Source organism: Nipponia nippon, unplaced genomic scaffold, assembly GCF_047370975.1.
Source record: "Nipponia nippon isolate SJK-2023a ecotype South Korea unplaced genomic scaffold, ASM4737097v1 scaffold_4, whole genome shotgun sequence".
NCBI lineage: Eukaryota > Metazoa > Chordata > Aves > Pelecaniformes > Threskiornithidae > Nipponia > Nipponia nippon.
The window spans coordinates 109,336,238-109,362,851 of record NW_028262358.1 but is presented as its reverse complement, the minus strand read 5'-3'; the positions used below and the strand labels follow the sequence as shown (position 1 = coordinate 109,362,851).

The window sequence follows — 26,614 nt, the reverse complement described above, 5'->3', positions numbered from 1 at the left end:
TTTTGTGAAAAATAGTTGAAAGCAGACTTCTCTTCCCTTCACATCTCTTACGGCACTAAGTACTGGGGGGAAGACTTCATTTCTGATTTCCCCCTTATTACTTTTCCTAAAAAGGAAATATGAATGTCTTCCTGACTTAATGTCTTATGTGCAAAGTACTGTATGCAAGTAGGTTTTGACAGTTTATTCCTTAAGCATCCTGTAAGAGTGGTCAGAGTTTTATTGAACTATTATTTTTGTTTGTTTTTTAGCTCCTGCTATTTCTGTCTTCATATTGCCAGCATCCTGGTGTTGTTGGTATTTCCATTGAAAAGAACTCAAAAAGGAAGTAAAAAGCATGAAAGCATCCAGCCCGTGTGGTCCAAAAAACTAGAAGAAGAAAATCTTTTGCAAAAGAACAGTTATTCCACAACAAATAATAGTTTCAGTCAGAAACAAGAAATAACCTGCAGATATCAAGCATTAAAACAGTGATTAAGGAAATACTATGATGAATATATTTTGTATGTTTTCAGAAACCCATTTTTAGCACCTTTTAAAGGGGTTTGTATTTGTTTGCAAAGATGTTTAGTAAGAAAAGAATGCATTACCTAGGAAAATCACATACAATAGCAAGACTGGAAACAAAACAAATTAACCCCTCCCATACCATGTCCCTGTGGGTCACGCCTTATATGAAGATATTACCATTATTTCAATGGGCACTCAGGACTTGCAACGTATGTCCATAGGGTCATATGTGTGCCCTTTGCTGAATGTACGTTGTGTATCCCAAGGCACTGATGGGGTGGAATGAAATTGTGTCAATCTAGGATTAACACATGGAAATTAATTTTTCCAAATGAATGACTTGCCTTAAACCCTCTATTTACTGAAATATTGTTTCTAAGTGGGTGTTTTCAAGTTTGATTTTATGTGGAAAGCATATTTCAAATATATAATACCATATGCTATAAAGAAGATACAAATAGGAAATGCAAAGTCATTAGAAGGCTTTTGAATCTTTAAAAGGGAATTGCAATAAGCATCTCAGTATTTGGAGGGTTTTCTTAAAGTATCTCAAACTATTACAGTACATTACAGAACTGTAAACATTACTGATGCCAAATTATAGTTAGGTTTCTTTGATAAAGAGTATAATTACACATAGCCCTTCTGAATGGATTAAAAAAAATGAGACACCAGAAGATTCACTTTTCCAGGGCTTGATAGCTCTAATCTAGGTTTCTTTTACTTTAAAGTACCTAAAATCAATAAAAAACCCACAGCCAAGTGGGCTTTGCAGCTGGAGAAGGAAAGGCAGCCATAGGACACAGAAGATGATGTGCAAGCACCAGGATTTCAATGAAAGTGTGTTTTTACCCTTAAATACCAGAAATACTTGTTCTAGAACAGAACTGTTTTACAAAAAATGAGTTTTTGATACTGAAAGTTGTTTTGAATTTTCAGGCATACAGTAGTTAGTTGATGATGCTTTCAGTATAAAACAGCAAAATTACCTTGGGCTGTAGTGCACAGGTAGTCAGACATGAAATTACTATCATAATCAATTTCTGTATGCTTGATCTTCTTTATCCAAAGAAGTATATGAATTTGAGGAAAAGCTTTTTCTTTAAATTAGAATTTTAGATGTGAAATTCACGTCATATTTGTGGGTAACGTAGTGAAAGAAAGAAATCCGTCTGACTGAATTATGTAAGTGTGTGAAGGGAATAATGCAGTGATTATATCTATTCCAGACCATTTGTTGTGATGGTGGTCCCTGCCAGAGTACTACTGTTAAAGGGCTACATTTTAATTGCTTACATTCTGTATTTTCTTACAATTTTTTTAAGTAAACACAAACTGTTTATCCACATGGGTTTTTTTAGCTTTGAAACTGACACAAAACACTACTGGAGAAAAATAATGCAGCTTGTTGATTAATAACCTACAAATGAATGAGAAAAATTTTGTCATAATATTTTGAACCTTACATTTTTGATCAAATACCTGGCACTAGTGGGGTGAATATTTTTAGTATCAGAAGTACCAGATAGTCCTTAGCTTTGGGGATACTCCCATGCAAAAATAGTCACAATGCTTCTGGCTTACTCTCTTAAAGAACCAGTTTTTTCCTTGCTGTGATAGTTCTGTGTCTGGCCTTTGCCTCCTTGCCCGAAACTCCAGGAGGATAAACATACCTTTTCCATGTATGTAGGTTAGCGCTGATTAACCTGCACAGTGAGAAAGGGGGAACTAAATACAAAATGAGACTGGATGAGTCTGTTTCGATGAGTAGGGATGCTCGTTTCAGTGACAGCTGTATTATCTTTAAAAGAAAATAATCTGATTTCTAAATCCTTACTTAGGTTACCCAAGTAGACCTGCCCTTACATGGGGCTGTGGTTGTTATAGGCCTCTTTGAAATGGCATTATGACTTTTTCTGTTGTTTATAAATAAGGGCGCGCTAGTTTCTTTATGTTTGATTATCCTTATTAGATACAGAATCAGGAAAGACATTTTTCCACTTTCTGTTCTTGAAGGGACATTTACATAAAATAACAAATAGAATTGCACATTTCTGGGTGGGTGAGTAGAGTTAAGCTTGATTCTTTCAGCATTTGTTGCTGTTGAACTTAAATTTATCTTCTTGGTGCAGTCTACATATCTACCCAAACTAAGCACTTTTGGATGCCAGTACAACTTCTGATGTGCCATTCTTCCCATTAATGTTCTGGTACTCGTTTTTTTGCTTTGGCATGCGTGCCCACGTTTGCAATGGAGGCTTACTAATTCTTCATTATGAAATATGAAAACAGTTGTAAGCACTCCCAGAAAATAAGCGGGTTTAGGATAGCAAAGGCTGGTACTTCAGTGTGAGTGAATTCAGTGGTACAGTTTTGTTCAGAACTTTTGTATATGGGGAAGTTCAAACAGCTAAGAAAATACGTACATGCTTTAGTCAGGCACAGGTGGCAAGATATGGGTTTCAGAATTGGACGTGTCTAGTGTCTGCGTGCAATACAATTACTTTTTCCTTCATGATCTGAATCCCTGAAATAACTGCAACACAAGAAGATTATGACAATTAATTAGTTCTGCACGGAATTTAAGTGTAGTGTCCTAGAATTTGCCCTTTAAATGTCATTGCTGAATATAAAAGTACTGTGAACCAAAATCTGCTCTTCATGCAAATGAATTATCCTGGGGACTATGGAAAGAGGTATTTTGTTTTAATGGCAGCACTCTGATTTTAGTCAAACTGGGGTTTCATTGTTGCTTTCCCTCTGCTTTACTAGTTTTTCTGCCTTGCTGTTGCACTGGATCCTTTTTATCCATTCAGTCCAAGTCAAGAGCAGCCAGCCCCAATGCTTTAGATAATTTCTAGCTTTTACACACACCATTTTATAATACTGAATTTGAAAGGATGGCGGTGATTTACTATTGCTCTTGCTGAGAAAAATAGTAGAAAGTAAATTTCGTAGAATGCTTTGGGCATGAAGGAAACATGTTTTTAAGTATTCTTTCACTTATTAACTAATGTATATCCAAAAGGTAAAAGTGTTTTCTGTATTGCAGATCAGCACACTATGAAAAGTAAATTACAACATATCATTCATAATTCTATGGTGCTTTGCAGATATTTGCCTATTGTGAACAATTCATTCAGGCACTTAATGAGTTAATGTTAGTTAGTAAATGTAGTCACCCTGATAGTAGCTATTTGCTTGCTTAACCTTTTTTTAACCTTTATGATTCTGTGTTAATGAAAGAGAAATATCTATTTAAATAATACTTTCAGTGGTTCCTACTACTGTTGTAATCGGGAAGGCTTTGTTAGCTTTACAGTTACAGATATGCCCTTCTTATTCAGGAAACTTATTCTTCCATGGCCATTCCTTAAGTTGACATGTAGACAAGATTTCAGTAATAGGTGACACTTTAATATATATTACCATGTAAAAATATCGGTATGTATTTCAATATGCTCTTGATAACAAATCATACGTTAGTGAGAAGACTTTACAAAGAGACTTTGTATATTCCCTGCTCTACGCTGACTTGTGGTATGAGTTTTACCAGTATAGTATATTCGTAGAATCATAGAACGGTTTGGGTTGGAGGGGACCTTAAAGATCGCTATTATTTATTAGAAGACTTGTACACTTCAATAACTTGTTCTGTTTCCCCTGTGGGAATAAGTAATATGAATATAAATGCTATGCTTGTATGACAGGATGCACACTAGGCGGTTGTGCCTCTATTGATGGCATTGATTTGATTAGTGGTAAAATCTCCTCTGATGCAGAGGAGACCTTTATGAGATCCTCACCTCCTGTCAAATTCGTATCAAAAGTAATTTCAACAGTCTGGATTTTTTCTCTCGGAAGCTTTGCAAACAAATTGTTGACAATTTGTTTAGATACATGGTCAAATGTGTCCTTGTGTTTGCCTGCAAATGTGTCACTGTTGCTTACATGTAAACTTTCACATGCTCAACTTTATAAGTTGGCCTTGAATGATGAAGAAATTTAAAAGCACAAGTTACAGTAATTTAGGCTTTCATTTCCCTTATCCTTAAATCTTTCACTTTGTGATTCTCATTGAATTCTGAAATCAGGTTTGAGAACTTTTTGTTTTCAATGAAAATTTGGAAATATTGCCATTTATGTTGAAAAGTGAACAGTGTTAGAAAAACAGATGGAAATAAATTTAAAGATTTTAATATGATGCAGACTCTATGTATGCAAAATATACATTGGTTCTGTGCTGATACATCACAGTCCTTCATTACATGATTAGCCTTTATGTATTTATTTAGGTCCAGTAATGCTCTGAAGAGCACTTGGGAGTATTTTTAAATTTCCTGTTAAAAAATCAGTTGGCTGTAAGTATTTAAAGTTCAATGAGTATTTAAATGCTATGCTGAGCAAGTACCTAAGTAGGTACTGCAGTGAATTGAGCCTGTTCTCATTATATTGCCAGATCTGTCTGGATCTAAGCTAGCTGGCACTGTCGGTCTTGATCCTCTTCACAGTCATGGTGGAAAAGCTGGCTGTGAAGAAGTCTCTGGTAAGAACATGCCCCGTCAGCGGCCGGGAAGGTTTGCCACAGAGCTCCTGGGGGGAGCTAACCCTATGTGCAGAGCTTGACAGAGAGTTTACTTGCTTGCCACCCAGGCTGCAGCTGCTCTATGCTAGATCTGCCTGGATTTTTGATGTGTTTGCTGTCTTAACCTAGACATCTTGCAAACAACGTGAAATCCAGGCATCCACAAAGTCACCCTGCAAGGTTACAACTGCAAATATTGCAACAGTTGCTTATTATGGTCAAAACTAAATGAAAAAAATAATTTCTTCAAAAACTCGGTTTGAGATGAGCTTTTTATTTTTAATAAAAATCTAACCATCAACTGTGACAATTTTCATCCCATTAAATATTTAAAACATAATTTTGCTCACTTCAGGTATACAAATGTGCAAAAGCAAGTTTTGCCACTTCATCTTCTGCGCATTAGCTGTGTGTCCAGTGACTTAGGCCTAGTTTTGGCTTTAGAGGTTTTTAGATTGTCTGAATCCATGTGCATATCCATATAAACATTGTGTAAACTTTATGAATTGACAAAATGTAGTTACATATAGTGTGCATAAATATACTTAAAATAGGCCATATCGGTATTTACATGAGAGCAGTGTTGAGCCCTGCTGTTGTACACTATGTCTGCTGAAGGCTGTTGGGCTCCGTTCTCAGAGTACTAAGCTTTCTGCTTCCTAAAGTGAAAATAGAGTCTGTTGGTTACACTTTAAGTGGAAAGTAAAGGGCTTCTTTCACTCTGTTGCAAAACCAACCCTCACAGGATATTCTGCTGCAGGCTATGAATACAAAATTCGACTTCAGATATGTAAGTGAAATCTGAGTTAGGGCCACTTTCAGAGGAAATTTTTATATTCATAGTGACTCAGTCCAGCACCTTATTCCAAACAAACCTCTTGGCAAAAGAGACCTCGGCACAATCTTCTTCCTTCCTTTCGTTCTCTGAGGGAGGAATACCCCAAGCTGGATTTTCATTTCGGCTTCACTACAATGTGTCATATGGACAGATAGCTGTGGTCCATGCTCTAGTCAGATTAGGCTTCCAAACTGTGATGACGTAGTCTGAAACAAAAAATAGAGAATCAGGGTGCCTAGAGACTGGTAATCAGAATAGTGCAACACTACATATTAAAGGTGCAACAATCTTTTTGTCACAATAAGTTAAGGAGTACTTGCCTACGCATAGTTTGCCTTTCTATGTGTTTATCAGTTCTCTCTACATCTTTTCTTTGTACCTTCTTTTGTCCCGTGGTGGTGACTATTTCTATGAAGAATCTTCTGATGTGTCTTACTGTGGCAAAGGTGTCAAAATGATACAATAGTAATTAGGTAGTTATTCTTAAATCCCAGACCTGAGATGTGTCCTAGATCAGTTAGAAGAGAACATTCAAAATATATTGAATGAAAAATAGTGTAAGATGGGTAAATATAGCATTATTCAAAAATGTTGTAATAAGTCACTCAATTTTAAGACTTTAAAGTACAGAATTTTGTTCTTTCCTGCCTTGGTTACACGTTCAAGGGACTAGTTTTACCTCAATGCAGAAGTAGTTATGCCTCCAACTACCCATATGTTAAGGTGAAAAAACACCCCTCAAAGTGGATAGCTACAGTATTCCTAAATTTGCCTTTCCTGGTTCAGATTATAATGCATTGTCGGTGAATTTCATTTTTATTATTCCAAAATATATATTTTTTAAAAAGTGTTATTTTTCAACAGATCCATAAGCTAAGTGTTGGTGTATGGTAAAATTAAAATACCACTGTTAGTTACACTGTGATTGTGATACTTTAATAATTACTTATTTCTAATTTGTCTCAGCAGCGCTGCAGAAGCAGCATGCTGTTATGTTTTAAAGGTGTTTTTAACTTGCCTATAAATGTTTTTTTCTAATTTGTGTCTTTAAATCTGATTAAACTGTAGTTTAAAAAAAAGGTGAACTTGTTTTTCTAAATTCTTTGGTGTCTGTCTTTAATGAGTGCTAAAGAACAAAATTATTTTAATGCAGTTTCTCGTTTTAGATTACTAAACACTACAATGCATGCATTTATACTGTTATTTGGAGTGTTCTGCTTCAAAATTGCTTTTATTTCATTTGTTTTCTAGAGCTTATATACGAATATACATATATAATTATTTTCCAGTAGAGCCGGTAAATAGAATTTCAAGTCTAGCCTCCTGCTACTTGGGAAAGGTATTTATGCGACTTTAAACATCCATCTCAAAGCATATTGCTACCTCATGTGCGCTACTTCTGAATGTGACAACTCAGGTATTTTTAGCTTGAGAAATGGAAACTTCATGACGTAACAAATCAAAATCAATGTTTTGAACGAGCTGCTGCTTTAATTGCTGATTCCAAAGGAGCAGGACTAAATGTGTACCATACATGTGCATTTTCATGCTTTTTGAAACTTGGCTACTAGGACTCCACAGCGATAGTTTCTGTTGGCTGGTGACAGCGTGTTAAAGCAGGCTGAGGCTCCTTGACCCACAGGTTCTTTACCATGTGCGTTTAGATTGTTAAAAAAGAAGGGATATTATACGTCCCTACTAAACAAGGGCTGTTGCCATCACTTCCTGTGTCATACGGAATCATTTTCTCTCTTCTCTTGATCTGGTATTAATTCTGCTTCGGTACAAACCTTGTAAAGCAAATGTGACTTTGAAGACATCTTTACAAAGATCTGTTTCTGCAAGTGGTCCCACCCTGAAGGAATACTTGAATGTGTGTTGGTCTCTAGAAAGGCCCTACTGTAGTAATGAGATTTTTAAGCCTTGTGTGTTTAGAATTCTCTTTTAGCAAGCTGTGTCTTGGGAGATAAAAATACTTGCCATTTCAACACAGAGGATTATAGATGTGATTTTAGAAGCTCTGGTGATTTTTGTCATGTCAACCAGAAGTTAGAGACTGCAATGGAAATTGCCTTCTCAAATATGCATTCACAATGGAGTCGGTCAGGAGTATGGAAAGTATCTTCACAAACTAAACATATGTTACTGCATTGAGTGGAAAAACTCATTTGAACAGATTAAGATAAAACACAGCTTCCTGCTACTGCTTCAGGATGCTAAGACTTGTTGGTGAATCCTATTATTCTTATGATGGAAATTTTTAACTCTGCTCTTTTAAGGTACTGAACCGAAAGAGTTCTGATTAAGAACATCCTGGAGCCAGCAGATATTTTCCTGTGCCTATAATTAACTTAATTCCATCTGAGTAACTTCCTGATAACGTGCAGGATGTTTCAGTATAGAATACAGAAGTAGTTTTGGGGGAAGATGCCTTCAACCCACTTACTAGATTAGAGTCGGAGACCTGTACCCTCAGCAAGGTCTGCCAGTACATCTTGCAGATCTTCCTAGGATGGTCATCTGTAGTAGCAAAAGAGCTACTTCTCTGTGTGGGTTACTCATCATCGTTCCAAACGAAATACACTATGACAGTAAAAGGATTCTCCCCACTTTTATTCTAGTTATTCTGCTGTAATAAGAAAAACATTTAAATACAAATCAAGCACAAGATAAAAACCAAAACACCGCTGTATTACACATGCTTAAAGCAATGTTTTCCCAGTGATTTCCTGATGGGATACCTAAATTACTTGATTGATAAAGAATAACTTATGTCATGGGGGAGAATTCCATGGCAGCTTTCCTTTTGTTTGAAATGTGTTGGTCTTTGTGTCAAATCCTCCTGGTTTGCCCTCTATCGCCTACTTTACCATTTGGGTTGTTACACAATGAGTAACGTGGCTGCCCATATACTCTTTACCCCATAACAGCCTCTTCCCACAGTAATGTTTTTGGATGGCAAAAATATGCATGTTTACATGGTCATGATTTTGATCAATTTAAGTTGAGGAAATTGGAGGAAGGAAAGAAAACAGTTTTAAGTATTATAGTAATTATAATCAGAATAAGCAGCTTATTAATAATTAAAGCACAGCAATAATTGTTAGTTTATATTTATATTGGGTAGAGGTTGAAATCTGAAATAGTGGGGCAATTTTGTGCCTGAGACAAGCTTGGTTACTGTGACAAACTTTTCAGTTGTTCAAAAATTGAAAAATTAAAAATCATACCTCTATTATGAGGGAGGCTAAACACAAAGGTTAAGAAGTACTTGAAAAATGCACTTAATTTTTTTTTTTGTGAGTCTTGCTAAATTTTATCCATGATTTTGGAGTATTGAATATGAACCAATCCTGGAAAACATTTCCAGGCACTTGAAGGACAAGAAGGTGGTTGGGAAGAGTCAGCGTGGATTCTCCAAGGGGAAGTCATACTTGACCAACTTGATAAACTTCTATGATGAAACAACTGTCTTGGTAGACGAGGGGAGAGCAGTGAGTATTGCCTGCCTGGACTTCAGTAAGGCTTTTGACACTGCCACCTCCAAGATCCTCATACAGAACCTGTTGATGTATGGGCTGGATGAGCAGACAGCGGGGTGGACTGAAAACGGGCTGAATGGCCGGGCCCAGAGGGTGGTGATCAGTGGCACAAAGTCGAGTTGGAGGCCAGTAACTAGCAGCGTACCTCGGGTTGATACTGGGTCCGATCCTCTTTAATGTCTTTGTTAATGATCTGGATGATGGGGAAGAACATACCCTCAGCAAGTCTGCTGATGAGACTAAGCTGGGTGGAGTGGCTGATATGCCAGAGGGCCATGAGCCTACTCAGAGGGACCTCAAGGGGCTGGAGAAATGGGCTGGCAGGAACCTCATGAAGTTCAGCGAGGAGAAGTGCAAAGTCCTGCAGCTGGGGAGGGGTAACCCCACACACCAGTATGTGCTGGTGGCCACCCAGCTGGAAAGCAGCTTGGCGGAGAAGGATGTGGGGGTCCTGGTGATCACCAAGTTGAATGTGAGCCAGCAACGTGCCCTTGCTGCAAAGAAGGGACCTGCAGAGGTCCCTTCCAACCTCTACCATTCTGCGAAATCCTGGAAAGAATGGAAATGCTGGAAAGAGAAAAGAACGTTGCTTGGGAGAAATTTTTATTTTGTAGGATTATATGGTCTACTGTAGTTGCTTACAAACATTAGCATTTATTACCTTTTTTAAAAGCATCATCAAGTACATCAAAAATCAAGTACTTCTATACTTCACACACACTGGAAAATTTCTACTCTGAGGTAAGTGTCACTTAAACTATTAATGATATGACAAATGTTTTTGGGGACAACTTGAGATTATTTATATGCTTTACCAACAACAACAAAAAAAGTATTTGATGAGAAGTGGAATGCTCTGTGTGAAATCCCAACTCTACTAGATTCCAGTTTTGACCCTTCAGTGGGACCATGTTTCGTTCTCTATGTGAATTCATCACTGGTGGGAAAATGTTGTTCCTGATGTAAGAGTAGGGTATGAGCAGAAGAGCACAAGACAGTGTCTTGCCTTTCCCTAACAGATCAGATGGCACAAGGATGTCAGGAGTTGGATCAGTCTGTAGCAAAAGGGGAAGAAAGTGAAGACCCATACAGAAAAGTGTGCCTTCCCTGCCTCCGTGTTCCCAGTGTGTGTACAGCTCCCTTGTATGCAGGAAGGAAGGAGCTACTGTCTCTGCCTGACAAATTCGCAGCCATGGGGTGAGAACACAGCCAACGCCTGATGGGTGTAAAGCTGTGATACTGGGAAAAGGATTTGGGTGATGAGGAGATCATGAAGTGAGAGATTAAATATATGTTTTGGTATAAACTCTGAAAAAGTCATATTCTGAGAACATTTTAAAATCTGTAAGTCTCAGGAGGCTAACATAAGCAGTGTCTCATCAGACTACAGTTTCTTTTATGTACATAAGATTATGTGGATGCTGGAAACATCGGGACCACTCATCCTTGAGTAGTGGCCCATACGCATACGTTCAGGTAGCACAGTGAGCACTTTTCAGCTCATCAGTAACTGCCCGGGATTCATTCGTCCTCCATCTATTCACGTTGCATTTCTATTGCGTAAATAAGAACGTGCTTTATGCCCCTAATTTCTCCCAGTCTTTCTGCTGAATCAGTGTTTTGGTGCAAGATCTAACTGGATTTAGCTTTTGATTTTCACAGCTTGCCCTTTCGCCTTGTATTAACAATTTTTGTGCATGTAAGGAAGTTGTTTATTTTATCTGTGTGTGAAGAATTATCTTAAGGTAGTAGGAGCAATAATGCTTTCAAAAGTGAGCAAAAGCACTTGGCGGCACATGTTCTGGTTCTAACTACTTGGGATGTACAGGAAGCACTGTCAGATGTTTCTTTAAGAAGCTAACAGTGATGGCTCTTTACAGAGATGGAAGATCTCAGTGTTGTGAAGGTTTTAAATCAATGCTTGGACCCTTGGGAATCAGTAAGCTTAGAAATAAGCAGGAGTGTGAGGGCTATACTCCTTTCTCTTGCTGTTTTGTTGCTGGTTGCCATCCTTTGATGCCATCCCGGGTTTAAGCAAGGTTCCATGATCTCTCGGGAAGACGTTATTACTGTAGTCATTAGGGATGATCTCTCATCCAGTTGTCAAAATGAATTAAATAAAGAAGCATCCGTTATCATGGATTTGGATCGTGCTGAAGATGGAAGTGACCTTTTACAGTCACTGGATGCATTTTATCGTCACAGAAAGTACAGACTGAAGAATTGTCATCAGTGTTGGTCGTAAACACTTTGGAAATGGCCGAGGAAGCCCACAGCCACGCACGCCCAGCCTGACAGCCTGGCTGGGGCCCTCAGGTGAATTTTCAAATCACCCGCGAAGCTGCTCGGGCCTGTGCCGCGGGGGAGGTCTGGGAGAAGCTGGTGAACATCAAGGTGTGTGGTGTGGTGAGGGGTTTGGGGTTGGTTGGTTGGTTTGTTTGTTTGTTTGTTTGTTTATTTTTTCTCTCATTTTCTGTCAGCAGCCCGGGGGTGAACGCTACGGCGGGCGCCGTGCTCCATGCGCTCCCCGCGGCGGTGCCTTCCCTGCGGACGCCCACCCTGAGGGGCGCAGAGCTGCGCCTCGGCTCGGCCCCGCCCGCGCCTGAGCCCCGTCAGTCAGCGCCTCCTCCCGCCGCCACCGCCGGGGGGGGACATGCTGCGGAGCGCAGTGACTCACTGCTGTCAGGCCTCCCGGGCAGGGTTTCTTGGGTCCCGTTATTAGCTGCTCGCACCGGCTTATTAGCGCGCCAGCCCCGCGGGCTGCCGAAGCAGCGGCTCCGGGCGGCTGCGCGCCGCCCTCCCGCGGGCGGTCCCTCGGGCGCGGCGGCGGGCGCCGCTCCCCCTCCGGCGGCGGGCGGTGCCGCCCCCCAGCCCACGTGACCCGCGCGGTGGCGGGGGGAGGCGGGCAGAGGAGGTAAGATGGCCGCCGCTGCCGCGGGGAAGTGAGGAGCATTCCCGGCCGCTGCCTCCCTGTCAGTGTCCGGCTGGGCGCGGGGAGCCGCCCGCAGGGGCCGAGTCCCTCCGGCCGTGGGGTGAGTGGCGAGAGGAGGGTGGGGAGCGGGGACAGCGCGGGCCGGGCGCGGAAGGACAGGGAAAGGGCACGGGCGCTGCCGGCTGCCAAACAAAGGGGGCCGCGGGGCCCCTCCTCGCCGCCGCGCCCGGCGCCCCCTCGCAGCGGCGGGGCCGCAGGGGACGCGCTGGGGACGGGGATTGAGGGTCGCGGTGGGCCTGTGGGCCTGGCCCCCTCCCGGGCCGGGCTGGAGGGCGGCGGGGCCGGGAGCAGCGGCGGCGCCTGGGCCGCTCCGCCCTGGCAGCCCCTGGGGCTCCGGGTGTGCGGCGGGCGGGCAGAGCCCTCCTTGGTGGGTGGCGGGGACACCTCACCGGAGGTAACGGGGCCGGTGGGCGCCGCAGGCACGGCCCGGTATCGCTGTCAGCTCCGCCCGCCGGGGTGGGGGAGCCTCTCGTACCGTTTTTCTCTCCTTTTGTTAACTCGGAAAGATAGAGACGAGCTCGGCCTGTCAGCAAAGTCTGGCGTCTGATTTCCAAGGTGGTTTCATCTTTTCCAAGGCGATTTCACCAATCCATCCGATTTCCTCAGTCCCAGGGTGGTGGAGGCTGGGAGGGACCTCCGCGGGTCATCTGGCCCAAGCCCCCCCGCTCAGGCGGGGCCGCCCGGAGCCGGTCGCCGGGGCCGTGCCCCGGGGGCTTTTGCGTGCCTCCAAGGAGGGAGATTCCACAGCTTCCCCGGGCAACCTGTGCCACAGCTCGGCCACCCTCACCCTGGCGCGTTGTTCCCTGATGTTCAGGCGGTACCTTCTGGGCACCGCTGAAGAAGTAGAGTAGCAAAATCTCCTAAGGGTAGGGCTTTGCTGCTTCTCATATATGCTTAAAAATTGGTTAGAAAAAGTGATTTCCCATCTATAATTTTTGATAAAGGATTGATGAGGGGAATAATACAGTAATATGTCTTTTGCTGGAAAAGTGTTTGAATCGTGGGATTAACTACCTGATACCTCCCTGTCAAATAGTAAAGAAATGGAAAGATAAAAAGGAGGTTTTTTTATCAGATCAGAACACATAAGAAACCCTACGTATTTGTCTATTGGCTAGATATTTACTTATTCTTTGTTCTGCAACGGTGGTTATTTAAAGTAACTTGGTTATTAAGAAATTCAGATCTAATTGAAGTCCTCTGCGACCACAGCTTATGAAATGTGGCCGTATTGGTTTAAAAATCTTTTTAACAGAACGTAACTGACTTTTTCCTGAGGTGAAAATACTCTAAAAGTTAGATTTTTGTCATAGAGCTTGTGTCTGTGACTAACAAACCCTTGATTTTATGATACAGAGAATGCGTTGGCTTTACGAGACTGTGTAAGGTGATGATGTAGACTTTCTTGCTGCACTTGTGTGTGTTTTAGATGGGTTTTGGCAGAATTGATTTATATTGGTTGGTATAATTTTTTTGAAAAACTTAATATTGGTACCTGTTTCTGTTTACTTTCTTTTACTTGAACTATTGAAAACCCGAAATAGTGTTTTGTAGGACTAAGCATTGTGTATTTTGTACAGGAATTGAATTTTCTCTTTAAATGCAGGTGTTCTTAGTAATACCTTATTGTTCATTGACCATATTTGAATTCTGTCTTAAAGGTGGACTGGTTTCTCTGCTACGGCTTAAATCCCATTATCAGATACTTCACAAACCCTTTCTTTTAAATGTTTTTTTTAACCAGGGTAGAACATAGACATATCTGATAGTTGCTATCAGATGACAATGGTGACTTCTTGTTTGAATATGTATTTGCATCTTCCTAGTCTTTTGGATGTAATCCCCAGTCTCAATTGTTTTATTTAAAAAAAAATAAATCTATCACTACAATATTTGGAAGCGACCGTTGCCTTGAGTGCCTAAGGTGGAAAAGAATGACTTGAGTATCTCCAGTTTCCTGTGTTTCTTACTGTGCACTGTAATAATGGTTACAACCATAGGGACCTCGTTTTGTGCAAACTTTTTTTAGTTCTGTTGGTTATGGGTTTCAAAATAAGAATGCGTCTATCTTTAGTTATCCTTTTTGTGTCTTTTAATGTTTTCTAATTACACCATTTGTTCTTTGATATAAAGTAACAAAAAATAAGCTAATCTATTAAAACGTTTCTCATCTGGATAACAGGAGTGTGGCTAAGAGAAGTAGAATAAATGTTCCCAGATAAATAAGGAAAAGCTGAAAATCAGCATAAGCTCATTAGTCATGCTGGAACTTGAGGCACGGGAGAAGAGGTGTGGGTGTAGACTACTTACAGAAACTTAGATTTGTTGTTTCTTTCCACCTCTGAATACCAGAAATTAATATTTTAGAGACTCATTTCAACTGTTTTGAAAATTTGTTCTTTGAACAGAATCCTGGTTGACTCAGTTCCTATAGAAAGAATTGTTAAAAATATTTACTGCTTCATGTGATGCCTGACTTGTGATCTCTTAATGTTTACGAAGTATGTCCGTTTAGCAAGTGATTACAATAGGGTGTCATAAAGGATGGGTAATGCTTGTATTAGCAAGATTCTCTGCAGCATGAGTAAAGGTGATGTCCCAACACGTTTTTCATTCTTTATACTATCATAAAGTATAAAAATGCGTGAGAATGTGAAACCAACTTGCATTAGTCTTTTATAATAAATTTTATATGTACAATTCTTCTGTATTCCACACTTCTTCACATTCTAATTTGGAAACATGGCATTTCCAGTTCTTGAGGGCGAAATACTGCATGTTTCTATATCTGGCTTGTACGTGTCCAGATTTCAGAAGCACTGTAATTATTTCCTCTTACAGTTAACTGAAAGATCTGCCACAGTCTTGCATGCTGGGAAGGTAGCTTTTGTATCTGGAAATAGAAGGAAGCATGTTAAAAAGAAGGGGACAATTTTTTCATTGTATGATGAAAAGTATGAATTTTATGTAAGTCGCTATGATCTTTACCTGTTGGAAACAAAACGAGAAAGTCTTCTCAATAATGTTAGTGTTTGTTGACCAATTTTGATATTTATTAATCAATGATCACAGCTCACACAATAAAAAAAAAATATGGGAGAGAGCTATGAAAAAGATAGTGATATTTGGAAATTTTAGTGTGTAATAATATATTTTTTTATGTAGTTAGAAACTGATACAGGATTCTGAGAGTACATTCAATATCTGCAGATTTGAGTTATCAGGACCTCTGCAGTCAGTATCGGTGCAGTTGAGAGAAACTAAATTTTTGTAAATCAGCAAATTTTTGCAGTCTTTCCAAAACAGTGATAACATCTGCTTCAGCTCAGGATGGGAGAGCCTTACAAAAACAGGTTAATCCTTGTGCAAACATTACCTTCACCTGAGCTTTTGTGTTCTTAATATATCTTTTCGTAGTTCATCGTGCGTTGTTAGTCTTATAAAATACCAGGATTTGCAGCCCGAGGGCATTGTGAGATTTCCAAGCTTGGAAGTTTGGATTGTGAATGAAGAGCTGGTTCATGGGCTGGGAATCAGCTCGCTTTGGTGGGAGAAAAACGTAACAGCATTAATCCTTATTGGAAAGGGGATCAATCTCCAAATGGGCTCCTGGTTTTAATAGAAAGTTTTGTTATAGCGTGTGAAAATACTTCTGCTGTGTCAAAGAACAAAGTAAATACTGTTAATTGAGCAATTAAGGACTGTGTATGTATTGGATGCTCTTGAATGGTACTGGTTTTGCACTAGGTTTATGAAATTTGGCAGGGATTCTTATCCTTTATTTTGGTGAAGGATAAACTATTGAGATTTTTTTGTTGTTGTTCTAGGGTTGTTTGTTTTGAAAAGTGTATGAATATGTATTTCAGGAGCTTTTTCCATTGGAGGGGCCAGAATAAAGTTCCTTACCTAGCTAGAGACTGTACCTCAGAGTCTTGGTTCGAAGCATTTATGATAATTTAAAAGAAATCTCAAGCATTGGAAGAAATCACACCTTAGTGTCCAGCACTCATATGGACTTTGAGTATGGTACTTAATTTTCATAACATAATACTATAAATCTTATTCAATAAAAAGGTGGACTGTGGGTCTGCTCAATTTATATTGACTTGCTTTCATGAGTGAAAATATCATGAATGAACTTTAGCCTAATTTCAGGCATGGTTATTGTTCTTAGGGGGGGAAAAAAAACCAAAAGTAAAGCTTCCAAAAATATTAACAGCAACCTTTTTTTACATACATTTGTTGGCATCGTGGTGTTTCTGTTTTGTTTTCATTTTTTGTCTGTTTGAGTTTTTTTCTTCCCCCCCCTTTATTTTGCTGGGTTTATTTAAGGATGAGAAGAATGCTAATGCATAGATTAACCTGGTGAATTCAGGTTGCATTTTAAATGGAAATTGCTGTTACTGACTCCCTAAACAGTGCTTTCCCAAAACCCTCCAGTGATGTTAATCTTTTGGAGGCTCTAAGAAGCTTGCCTGAAAAGTGGTAAATGAAAGCATAAAGATATAAAATTCATAATTATAATATTTGATTTTTTTGTTCTTGTTTTTATAAAATAGACTGTTATTAATTCTAAGAAGGGGATATTATGTGACAGTGAAGCATAGGTGACAAAGAATATTAATATACTTGGAGATGGTTCACCCCTACAAAGCTTTTATCGTTTTAAAAAAAGTAATATTCGCACGGAGTTTGTAAATGCAGCTCTAGATGTGTTCTTTAGCATGAGGTATTTTGCTGTTAGTCAAAGGTTTAAGTTGCCTGTAAGGATTCAGATCTACATTCAGGCAGAAGCTGCGCTGTCCTGATAACTGGGAGTTGAAGTAATGATTTCTGAAGCAGGGTACTTATCTACAGTGCAGCAGGGCTGCCATTGCTTTTTTGAAATATGACAGTAGGGAACATCAAGGGAAGAATCTTACTTTGAGGAGGAAGCAATGCTGAATACTTTTTCCCTTTTCACACTAGCTAAGAATTAACTGGCGAGATTTTGACAGCAACGGCAAAGTATAATTTACTTGGTGAGACATTGTAGTCATGTTTTGCTGATGATTTTTAATATAGTTTTCAATTTACTATTTGGTATGGAAAGCAGCATGGGGATTTAAGGCACAGCTACAGGAGAGAAGCTGGGACAGGGCACAGGGAAATCAGAAAATGTCTGTGGTAGCAGCGGAGCCAGTGGCAAGTCACATTTCATGAATTTCTGTCTAAATATGTAAAAAATGATGGGAGGAATTCAGGTGCCTGCATGTGAATATTGAATGTCATTTTGGGTGCCCGAGAATATCTGCGACATATGCGTAGGTCTGTGAGATAGCGGTGCAGGCCGTAAGGGAGGCGGACTGTTCTGGACTGGCAGCTGGATGCCAGGCAAGATGCTGACTTTTCTGGTATTTTTGTATCTGAAATGGCAGTAGGAGCCTGTTGTGTGGGCAATGAGTCACTACAATCACTGTTTCTTTTTAACCTTTAATTTTTGGTGTAGTGTCATTTTTTTTTTTTTTTTAAGTTTGCAACCTCTCAATTAGCTCTTCCTCCTACTGAAAAAAATAAAGACAATTATATGACACCACTGTTGTTCTGCTCACCCCCCTTTGCATGATGGTACTTTACGGTAAAGGTGACAGACCTTTTGTGTTCTTAGTTTATTTATAACTTTCTTGTGGGAGAGACTGGCTATTTGTGCAGTGCCTAGTAAAACTGTTGCTGGGCTTTGTATGTCAAATCTAGTTTTTTTTGGAACTGATTTTAGATTTGGGTTTTAAATAGTGTCTGAATGATACGATTTGGTTTGTGTATTTTTACATGGTATGTGGACGTTTGGAGTATGGAGAGTTCAGATGCCTAAATCCTCTTTGGAATTTATCCTTTAAACTGCAGCTTGGATTTTAAGCACAAATTTAACAGTGGGAGTCACAGTCCCTCCTTTCTCTCTCTTCTCCCTCTCATTTTCTTCTGCTTGCATACCTAAAATGTACATAGCTTATCGTTTCTTGGTCACTAAACGTTCGTGTGTGCCTAAAGCTCTACATGTACCCAGAGCTGCAGTCATCTTCGCTGAACTGGGCGTGTTGGCTTCTTTGCTGGCATTTTTATGAACAAGGCATTTCTATACGTGGGTCATCTGGTGGCTGTGGTGCTATAGGTAAGCTCAGGTTGTGTCCAACATATCCTGACAACATTGTGTTTGTCTACATATACTTCCTAAAGAAGAAAGGATGATGTGATACTGTTACGGTCTATGTAAGCAATTTAAGGCTGAGCTAGATTGTTTGATTTAAATCTCCAAATCTAAACTAACTTCTCCGCACTAAGTGTGGTGAAGTTCCTGCTGGCTGCTTCTTGTCTCTTTTTGGTTAACTTTCCACTTCAGTTGGGAGTGCAGTGAAGTGCACTGGCTGCTTTTATGTGAGAACAGAAGTTAGAACATTTGCCTGGGAAAGCCATGGGTCTTTGGCTTCTGCCTGGTAGAGAACAGCCTAACCAGTAGGCTTTAGCTAACACTAAACTGGAGTTTTTCCTTTGCTGTTATGCTGCTATCACACAAGAAAAAGCCAGCGAGAGAGCAATTGTGTCATCTGCTGGTGAGGAGGAAGGTGGTGGGGGGTGAATGAAGTCTTCTGTTTAGCTCCATGACTTGTTCTGCATCCAGTGACACTTAATTTATGTGCAATGAATAATTCAGCTTCTGGAGCTGTACGTGTATAAATTTGGCTACTGGTTCTCTGAACTTACTAGCCCACAGTTTTTTAGGAAGTCTTAAATGGTTCTTAATGGTCTGCCTTAACCAAGAAAAACCTTTCCTGTCTTACATATTAGAGGTCAAAAACATACAATTAGTGAACAGCTGCTATGTTACGTTTGACTAGCAAGTTAACAATGTGCCATCACATGCAGGCATGTCTGGCTGAAGTTGGTGATAACTGATTTAATAAATGGTGTTTCTTAGAGTTCCGTATGGCTGTAATTTAGATATTATCACTGTATTTTATAATGCTGAATAGTCTCAGTGTTCTGCTTATGTACATAAATGATGAGGGTTATATTGTAAATAACTAGCATATATGAAGTATGTAACATATACAGGTATTTCTAGAATGTTATATATGCAGAAAACCTTATGCAAATGAAAGACTGCTATGCATTCTATTCAAAATACATATTTAGACAATATCTAAAAATTAGAATAATTTCTGTAATTTTCTAAGAACTAGAAAGATTAAGCAATTGACTCTTCATTGAAATGTAGTGCATTTCAATGCACATGTCTCCACAGCATTTTGTTGAGGAGAATGGCAGGTGTTTGTACCCAACCAGTAACTTATTGGCACGTACAATTCATGCTTTCTAATGTCAAAGTTAACTCTCAGAGCCTTTACTTATGCTTTGCCTTTTTTTTTTGTTTTCTTGAAATACAGATAAGCTTTGTTGTAGAAGCATTTTAAATACTGTGCGAAGATGGCAAGTCTGATGAGCCAGAGTCTGTTGACCTACGTAGAAGAAGGAAATGTTCCTGCTCTGAAAGCGCTTCTTGAGAAATGCAGGGATGTAGATGAGAGAAATGAGGTAAGATGATTTTTTGAAAGGTCAGTTTCATATTGCAGCTTATTAGTTACAGAATGAATAATTAGTGAGATCGCACTGGTTGTTTAATATACAAATTTTTGTTTTATTTTCAAGTGATTGCTTGCCTTTGCAGACTGAACACACAGTATTCAGTTGCTGTCAGCACCTCAGCATTTTTCGTTGTATTTGTTTTCTGAGTGTTCTGAGCTGGAAAATGCGGCTTCGTCCCGACTTTGTGAATGGAGATTATACCTGTATTTCTGCGGCTAGGAATTGTTTCTTAGTTCATAGATCCGGCTGCATGTGTGTTCTTGCCTTGCCCATTTGGGGTGAAACCTGGGATGATAACAACTCTTCCCCCCACATCCTGGTTTCCAGGCAAGAGCAACTTTGTTATACAATCCAAATAGGAGCACATATTGCAATTTACTCTGAGTAGGTGCTCATCTGGATGAAAAGATATGTATCCAGAAAGTAAGTCTAGATGTAACCATGAGGATTAAGCGACTTTACCAGGATTACACGGGAAGTCTTGATACACAGCGGGGAGTTTAAACGCGGATTATTCGGAATCCTGGGATAGCGCGATCATTGTTAGCTTCTGCTTTGTTACCTGATTTAGTCTGATTCGAGCATATCACCACCATCAATTGAAGCGAACGTGCTGTGGTTTCATTATACCGCACTGAAGATTCCCAGGAGTTTCTTGGGAGGTTTGATTCATGCAAATGTCTGTTGCTAGTGACTGTTTACATTGTTTTGCACAATGTTTAAAATTCAGGTTATCTTGACACACTATTAAGTCTTCTGTGTATTTTACAAATAAGTTTAGATTATTTGACTAATTTATTTCATCTTCTGTAGTAGATTTTCTGGTTTGTAAGCATCTGAACTTTTCTTTCATCTGGATGTACAGTTTGTATCATTGATTTTTATTTTAGTTCTGATTTCCTGAAAAGTGTTGTAGAACTGGAACCATGTCAACTTATGTAGCATATTCAGAAAATCAGACTAATAGAAAAATTCAGGATGGAAGTCACCTCTGGAGGTAATTGGATTCAGTCTCCTCCCACTTGCAGGACTAACTTCATTGTTACATTATGTTGCTCAGGGGGTTAACAAGCAAAGTTTGAAAGTCCTCAAAAGGATGGAGAATCTGCAGCCTCCCTGAGCAATGCTCCAGTGCTTAATCACTCTTTGTTTAAAAACATTTTCCGTATGTTTTATTGGAATATCCTTTGCTGCATCTTGTGACTGTTGCTTCTTGTCATCGTCTTGTGTGCCTCAGAAGAATCTGCCTTTGTCTTCTAAGATTTCCCTTCCATCTAGGTAGTGCAAGACTGGTGTTGATGCCCCCTTACTCTTCTGTTTTCCAGACTGAACAAATCCAGCTCTCAGTTCCTGCTTGCACGTCTTATGCTCCAGTCTCATAACCATTGGAGTGATGCCGTTGCTGGGCTCTGCAGTTTGTCGATCTCTCTGCGACTGGGAGTTTCTCTATTGAGAGCCCCAAATGGGGCATTGTGTTCTGGGTTCAGCCTCACCAGTGTTGAGTAGAGGGCTAGCTGTGCCCTTGTTAATTCAGCCCAGTATTTAATTTGCCTTCGTTGCTGTAGGGGCTCACTGCTGGCTCATGGCCTTGTTATCCATTGGGACCCGATGCCCATTTCTGCAGCGTGGCTCCCCAGGCAGGCAGTCCCTAGCCAGTACTGTTGCATGAGCTTGGTCTGTTCCAGTCTCTGCGTTGTCCTTTGTTGAACTGCAGGGGGGTTCTCAGCCCATTTCTTCAGCCTGTTGAATTTCATCTGAATGACATCCCTGCCCTCTGGCATATCAACTGCTCTCCGTAGCTTGGGGCAGTCCGTAAACTTGCTGAGAGTGCTTTCTGTTTCATGGTTCTGGGTGTTGATGAAGATGCTACAATGTTAGCCCCAAATCAAACCCTGCCAACTCGGCACCAGTTACTGTGAAGAGTTGACCATTATGTCTTGAATCTGACAGTCCAGGCAGTTTATTTACTCACCATGTAGTGTATGGAACACTGGCTTTCCAATTCATGTATTTTTTTTCTTTTTTTTTTTTTTAATTAAGTCCTGGAAAATGCATGTTCTGTTGCATTATTTTTTTTTAAACCTGCATAAGATGGAAAGAATATTTTTGGAAAGAAGTCGAATGGCATAAATTACTCAGAACCAAAAAGCATCATGCAAATGTGAAAGCAATGTACAGAATTTAGCCTTACTGTAGTTATTAGATCTGATTTCAATTAAGACAGTTTTCTTTCATTGTTGGCACGTTCATTTCATGCTATGTATGTGCATATGCTGAGGTATTTGAGATGGGAGAATATTTAAGTTTCAGAGCATGCACATGAACCCTACCAGCTGGCATGCTGTGTATCTGAGAAGAGCAATAGTTTGTTCCTTCTGCTGGTAATTCCTTTCAACAACATGGCCAAAATCAGACAAATAGTCTGTGTTGACTTTATCAACAGTGTCACTGCCTTCACCTTCTTTTCTAAATTTTTCTTCTCTTCTTGATGGGACTAAGGGCACTCCTGGGTTTCAGTAACTGCCTTTTTTGCAGAAATCATTTCCCTGATAGCTAATTTTTTCAGTCTTCTGATATATTGCATTAGAGAAGGTAATTTCTGGAGACGTGTGGTTTGTATCAGTTTTAAACCCATGGCGAGGGGGCTGTCTGTACATATCAATGATAGGAGTTATGTTTAAGTGCTAGCTCTTCATTGGAATTCAGTGGCATTGAGTGCAATTCTCTTTCCAGTTTTGGACCTGCCAAGATGTCTTTTCTTCTTGGGTAAAACTAAAATACCAAAACAGGAGTGCCAGCGGAGTAGGTCTAAAAAGATTGCTGACAAGCCAAGGTTTGCTAGTGCCAGGACCTCCCAGGCTGCAGTGACTTGTCCAATGGTAGGATCACCCACATTGTTACCAACCCTTTATATCTTGACTGTGATCCATTGCCAGAAAAACTGGGATGTTCCAGTCAGTTTGTGTATGGATGGTTTTGTTGGATTAACACCAGCAGTTTCAGTTAAGTCTCAGTCTCTCTGCCTTTTCCCTGCGCATCCTTTCCCCTGTGCTCATTCTCCTCTCTCATACCAGATATGTTGATTACTTAACAGCTAATGATAGATGCTTGCCTTGTGTGATACACTTTGATCCTAACAGCCTCCAGTTTCCTTTGATGTGCCTTTCTTTCTGCTCTTCTGCTCTTGAATACTGAAGGACCTTCTGCATCTTCAATTCTGAATCTTGTCTTCTCTCGTGGACTGTGTGAGAGAGTTAATCTGTAAGGTAACACCACTAAATGATTTTCCTAAAAAGATACAGGTGTGCCCCTTTATAATTTGGTTATTCCAGTACTTAGACTTAGCTGTGATGTACAGATACACAGTACTCTGTGCTTGTGAGAAATATGAGCATTTAGTAGTTGTGGAGTGTCTAGACTCTTGAGCAACTTTGGAGAATTAATCTGGATGTCACAGGTGTAGTAATTATCTTTTGTTTCTGTGTTGGTGAAATCTTCATTATTTGCTAAAACATTGAACCTGTGTTTGAGAATCTCTTGGTAAAAAGAAGGATGTTTTCAGTACCCCTATAGAAAAGTTTTACATCTGTCTAAGAATACCAGAGCCAGTCTACAACTGTATGCCACTTGTTACAGGAGGGGATCATTGTCCCATCCACACCCTCCTCTTGCCCAGAGATACTTTTGTTCAGTTTGTGTTACCCGCCTGTGGAAGATGATCACAGTGATAACAATAGTAACTGCTGAGAAGGAGGTAAGAAGAATGTTTGTGCTAAAATAGGGATTTTTGTGTGTTTTGCTGAAGCACTGCTTGGAAGGGACTTCTGGAGATTATCTAGTCCTGTGTCCTGAGGTGGGTTGACTGCAGCCAGCTGGAATGTGTCCGGCACAGGGCCGTCCCAGCCTCTCTTCACAGAGACCCTGTGCAGCTCCCCCAATACCAAAACCTGGACGCCTGCGCTCGGTACAATGGGGTTCTTGTCTGCCCATTTCTCCAGCCTGTCCAGGTCCCTCTGGATGGCAGCACAAGCATCTGGTCCATCAGCCACTCCTCCCAACTTTGTATCGGCTGGGAAGGTGCTGAGGGTGCACCCTGTCCCATTGCCCAGGTCCTTAATGAAGGGGTTAAACAGGACCCCAGTATTGCCCCCTGTGGTACTGCGCTAGTGACTGGCCTCCAGCTGGATGTTGCGCTGCTGATCATAGCTCTCTGAGCCCGGCAGTTCAGCCAGTCTCAGTCCCCCTCACTGTCCATTTATCTAGTCCATACTTCATTACTTTGTTGGTGTGGATGTTGTGGGAGACAATGTCTAAATCCTTGCTAGAGGTGGGATAAACAGTGGTGTCTCAGCTCTTCGTCCACCGAGCCAATGATGTCACACAGAAGGCAGTCAGATTGGTCAGGCGTGATTTCCCAAATCACTTGGCCTGTGTATTCCCAAAATATTAACTTGCACATAAAGAACTCAAAGAGCAAAAGTTACAACTGTTCTCTCCTCCGAAGAGAGCTGTTCTCTTCTAGAAAGTAGTATTTTCCTTCCTCTTGATTTTTTTGCACACGATTTTTTTTATGACCAGACCTAAATACTACTGCTGGTTGATACAAAATATACTTTAGGATCTAAAAGCAAAGGTATCATTTTGAGTGTATACAATGTATAGTTGTAACAACATAAACTTATACAAGAGCATAATTTCTCCCTGTAAAAAATTGCACTGTTAGATATTACATTATATCCTGTCACGGGGAATACTGTTGGTTCTCCATAATGTCATGGGGAAGATTCTGTGAAGGCTAGTTAGGGAATAGCTGATGGACCAGGAAGCTTTTTTGAAAGAATCAGTGCATTTCTGTGATTTTTTTTTTTTTTTGTACGTAAAGAGCAGAAAGAACTTATCAAATGTCTTTATTAATCTTACTGTTAACTGTTTCACTAATGAAGATTAGTGATCTTACTGTATTCTGATTCTGCGCTGATTTTTATTCTTTTCAGGGATATTGCTGGTGTGTAACTCCTAACATGTAGCTTTTGCGTTATTTAGAGACTAGATAATTTGAGTTTTCTGTATGGTACAGAGAAAAGACAGAAGACAGGTCAGGAAAAATTGTCTTTGTTTATTAAGCTTGTTGAAATTAACAAATTTACTGTCAAATTTAGTAAGTTTTACTTTTCATCATGTGGAGCAGTTTTATCTCAGAAGTTTGCTGACACAGAAGTAGGCTGGTGGAAGGGTGACAGGTTGTAACTGACTTTTAAAACATCCTTGAAGGCAAATAAACCAGCTTTTCTATCTTTCATCTTCCCTGAGATGAGGCTATCTGTTAAGAACCTGTGTTGCACAGGACAGGAATGATATCTGTATTTGGTATACTGTCAGATGAAAGTGTGGTATATAACTTGACTATTTTTTCCAACACTTCAGCAAGAAATCTTACTGTTACTCTGAATCGGTGTGCATGTTTTAATGGCCGTTGTGGTTCCTAAGCTAGATTTGTTTGTTTGTTCATTTCTAAACAATGTGACTGAGTTACCTCAAGATGTAAAGATGTTACAGGCTGTATTAGAGATGTCTTCAGTGGGCAAATCATTCAGAAAAAAATATATTTAACAGTGTAACTTTTTTTGGTAGCCATTTTTAATATCTGAAATTTTTTTTTCTTTGGTTGGTTTTTTTTTTATCTCTTATGGGACAGGGTTTAATATCATGTTCTCCATTTTTATTGCAAGTTTACTGCGTGGTTTGAAAACGAGTCCTTCTCACTGCTTCTCACTGGCAATTTGAAAACTGGAAACAACTTATCATTCCTCTGTAGTTTTTGGCCTTTTATTGTTGATGTATGTGCATCATTTGCACCATTTCCCAATGCATCATTTTTCCTATCATTTTGATTTCAGAATGGCCAGACTCCACTCATGTTGGCTGCCGAGCAAGGCAATTTAGAGATTGTCCAGGAGCTTCTCAAAAAGGGAGCTAATTGCAACTTGGAAGATGCAGTAAGTATTAGTGCTTTATGTGATGGTACCTAACAGTAGAGCAAGAAGAAATTTCAAGCAGCAGGCAAAGAAAAGGAATTTAGGTTAGTGTTGAGGAAAGGAGAAAAAAAAAAAAAGGGAAGGTGGAAAATGATGACATATAAGAGAAATTTTATCCAAAATTGCGTGGCTCTTTATTCCTCTGATTTGATTCCTCATAAAGTATAGGGATATTTAAGATGTTTTAAATGTCTGAGGGTCTCTGCTGAATGCTGCTGCTGTTTCTTCTGGGAAATTAGTACTAGGAAGCTATAATAATAGGATTGGCAGTAGTTGACATAAAAAGATAGGAGGAATAGAGAAATACAGCATCAAAGATGAGGTCCAAGTTATTTTGCGCATCTTAGTGATGTTGTGGTATGTTGTTTCTCCCCCACCTCCTGCCCCCTTGGTTTTGGTGTTTTTCAGTAAATTCTGAGGGAGAATATAGGTTAAAGGATTATTTCAGGTGAAAGCCAAAACAGCGGCAGAGAAGGGGTTCAAATTTATGAA

General features: G+C 40.0%; 2 protein-coding genes across 9 annotated transcripts in view; both read left to right on the top strand.

Moving 5' to 3' along the window:
- MBOAT2 (membrane bound glycerophospholipid O-acyltransferase 2) overlaps nucleotides 1–5,373 on the top strand; it is a 178,686-nt gene extending 173,313 nt beyond the window's left edge. For all 6 annotated transcript variants that reach the window (XM_087774219.1, XM_087774220.1, XM_087774217.1 and 3 more), the window contains one exon: nucleotides 252–5,373. In XM_087774219.1, the coding sequence (XP_087630345.1) occupies nucleotides 252–474 (223 nt within the window). In that variant the 3' untranslated portion in view covers nucleotides 475–5,373. The remainder of the gene's footprint in view (nucleotides 1–251) is intronic.
- A 6,975-nt stretch (nucleotides 5,374–12,348) lies between these two features.
- The window catches only part of KIDINS220 (kinase D interacting substrate 220), an 81,127-nt gene continuing 66,861 nt past the window's right edge, over nucleotides 12,349–26,614 (top strand). For all 3 annotated transcript variants that reach the window (XM_087775024.1, XM_087775023.1, XM_087775021.1), the window contains exons 1-3: nucleotides 12,349–12,507; nucleotides 19,889–20,036; nucleotides 25,985–26,083. In XM_087775024.1, the coding sequence (XP_087631150.1) occupies nucleotides 19,929–20,036; nucleotides 25,985–26,083 (207 nt within the window). In that variant the 5' untranslated portion in view covers nucleotides 12,349–12,507; nucleotides 19,889–19,928. The remainder of the gene's footprint in view (nucleotides 12,508–19,888; nucleotides 20,037–25,984; nucleotides 26,084–26,614) is intronic.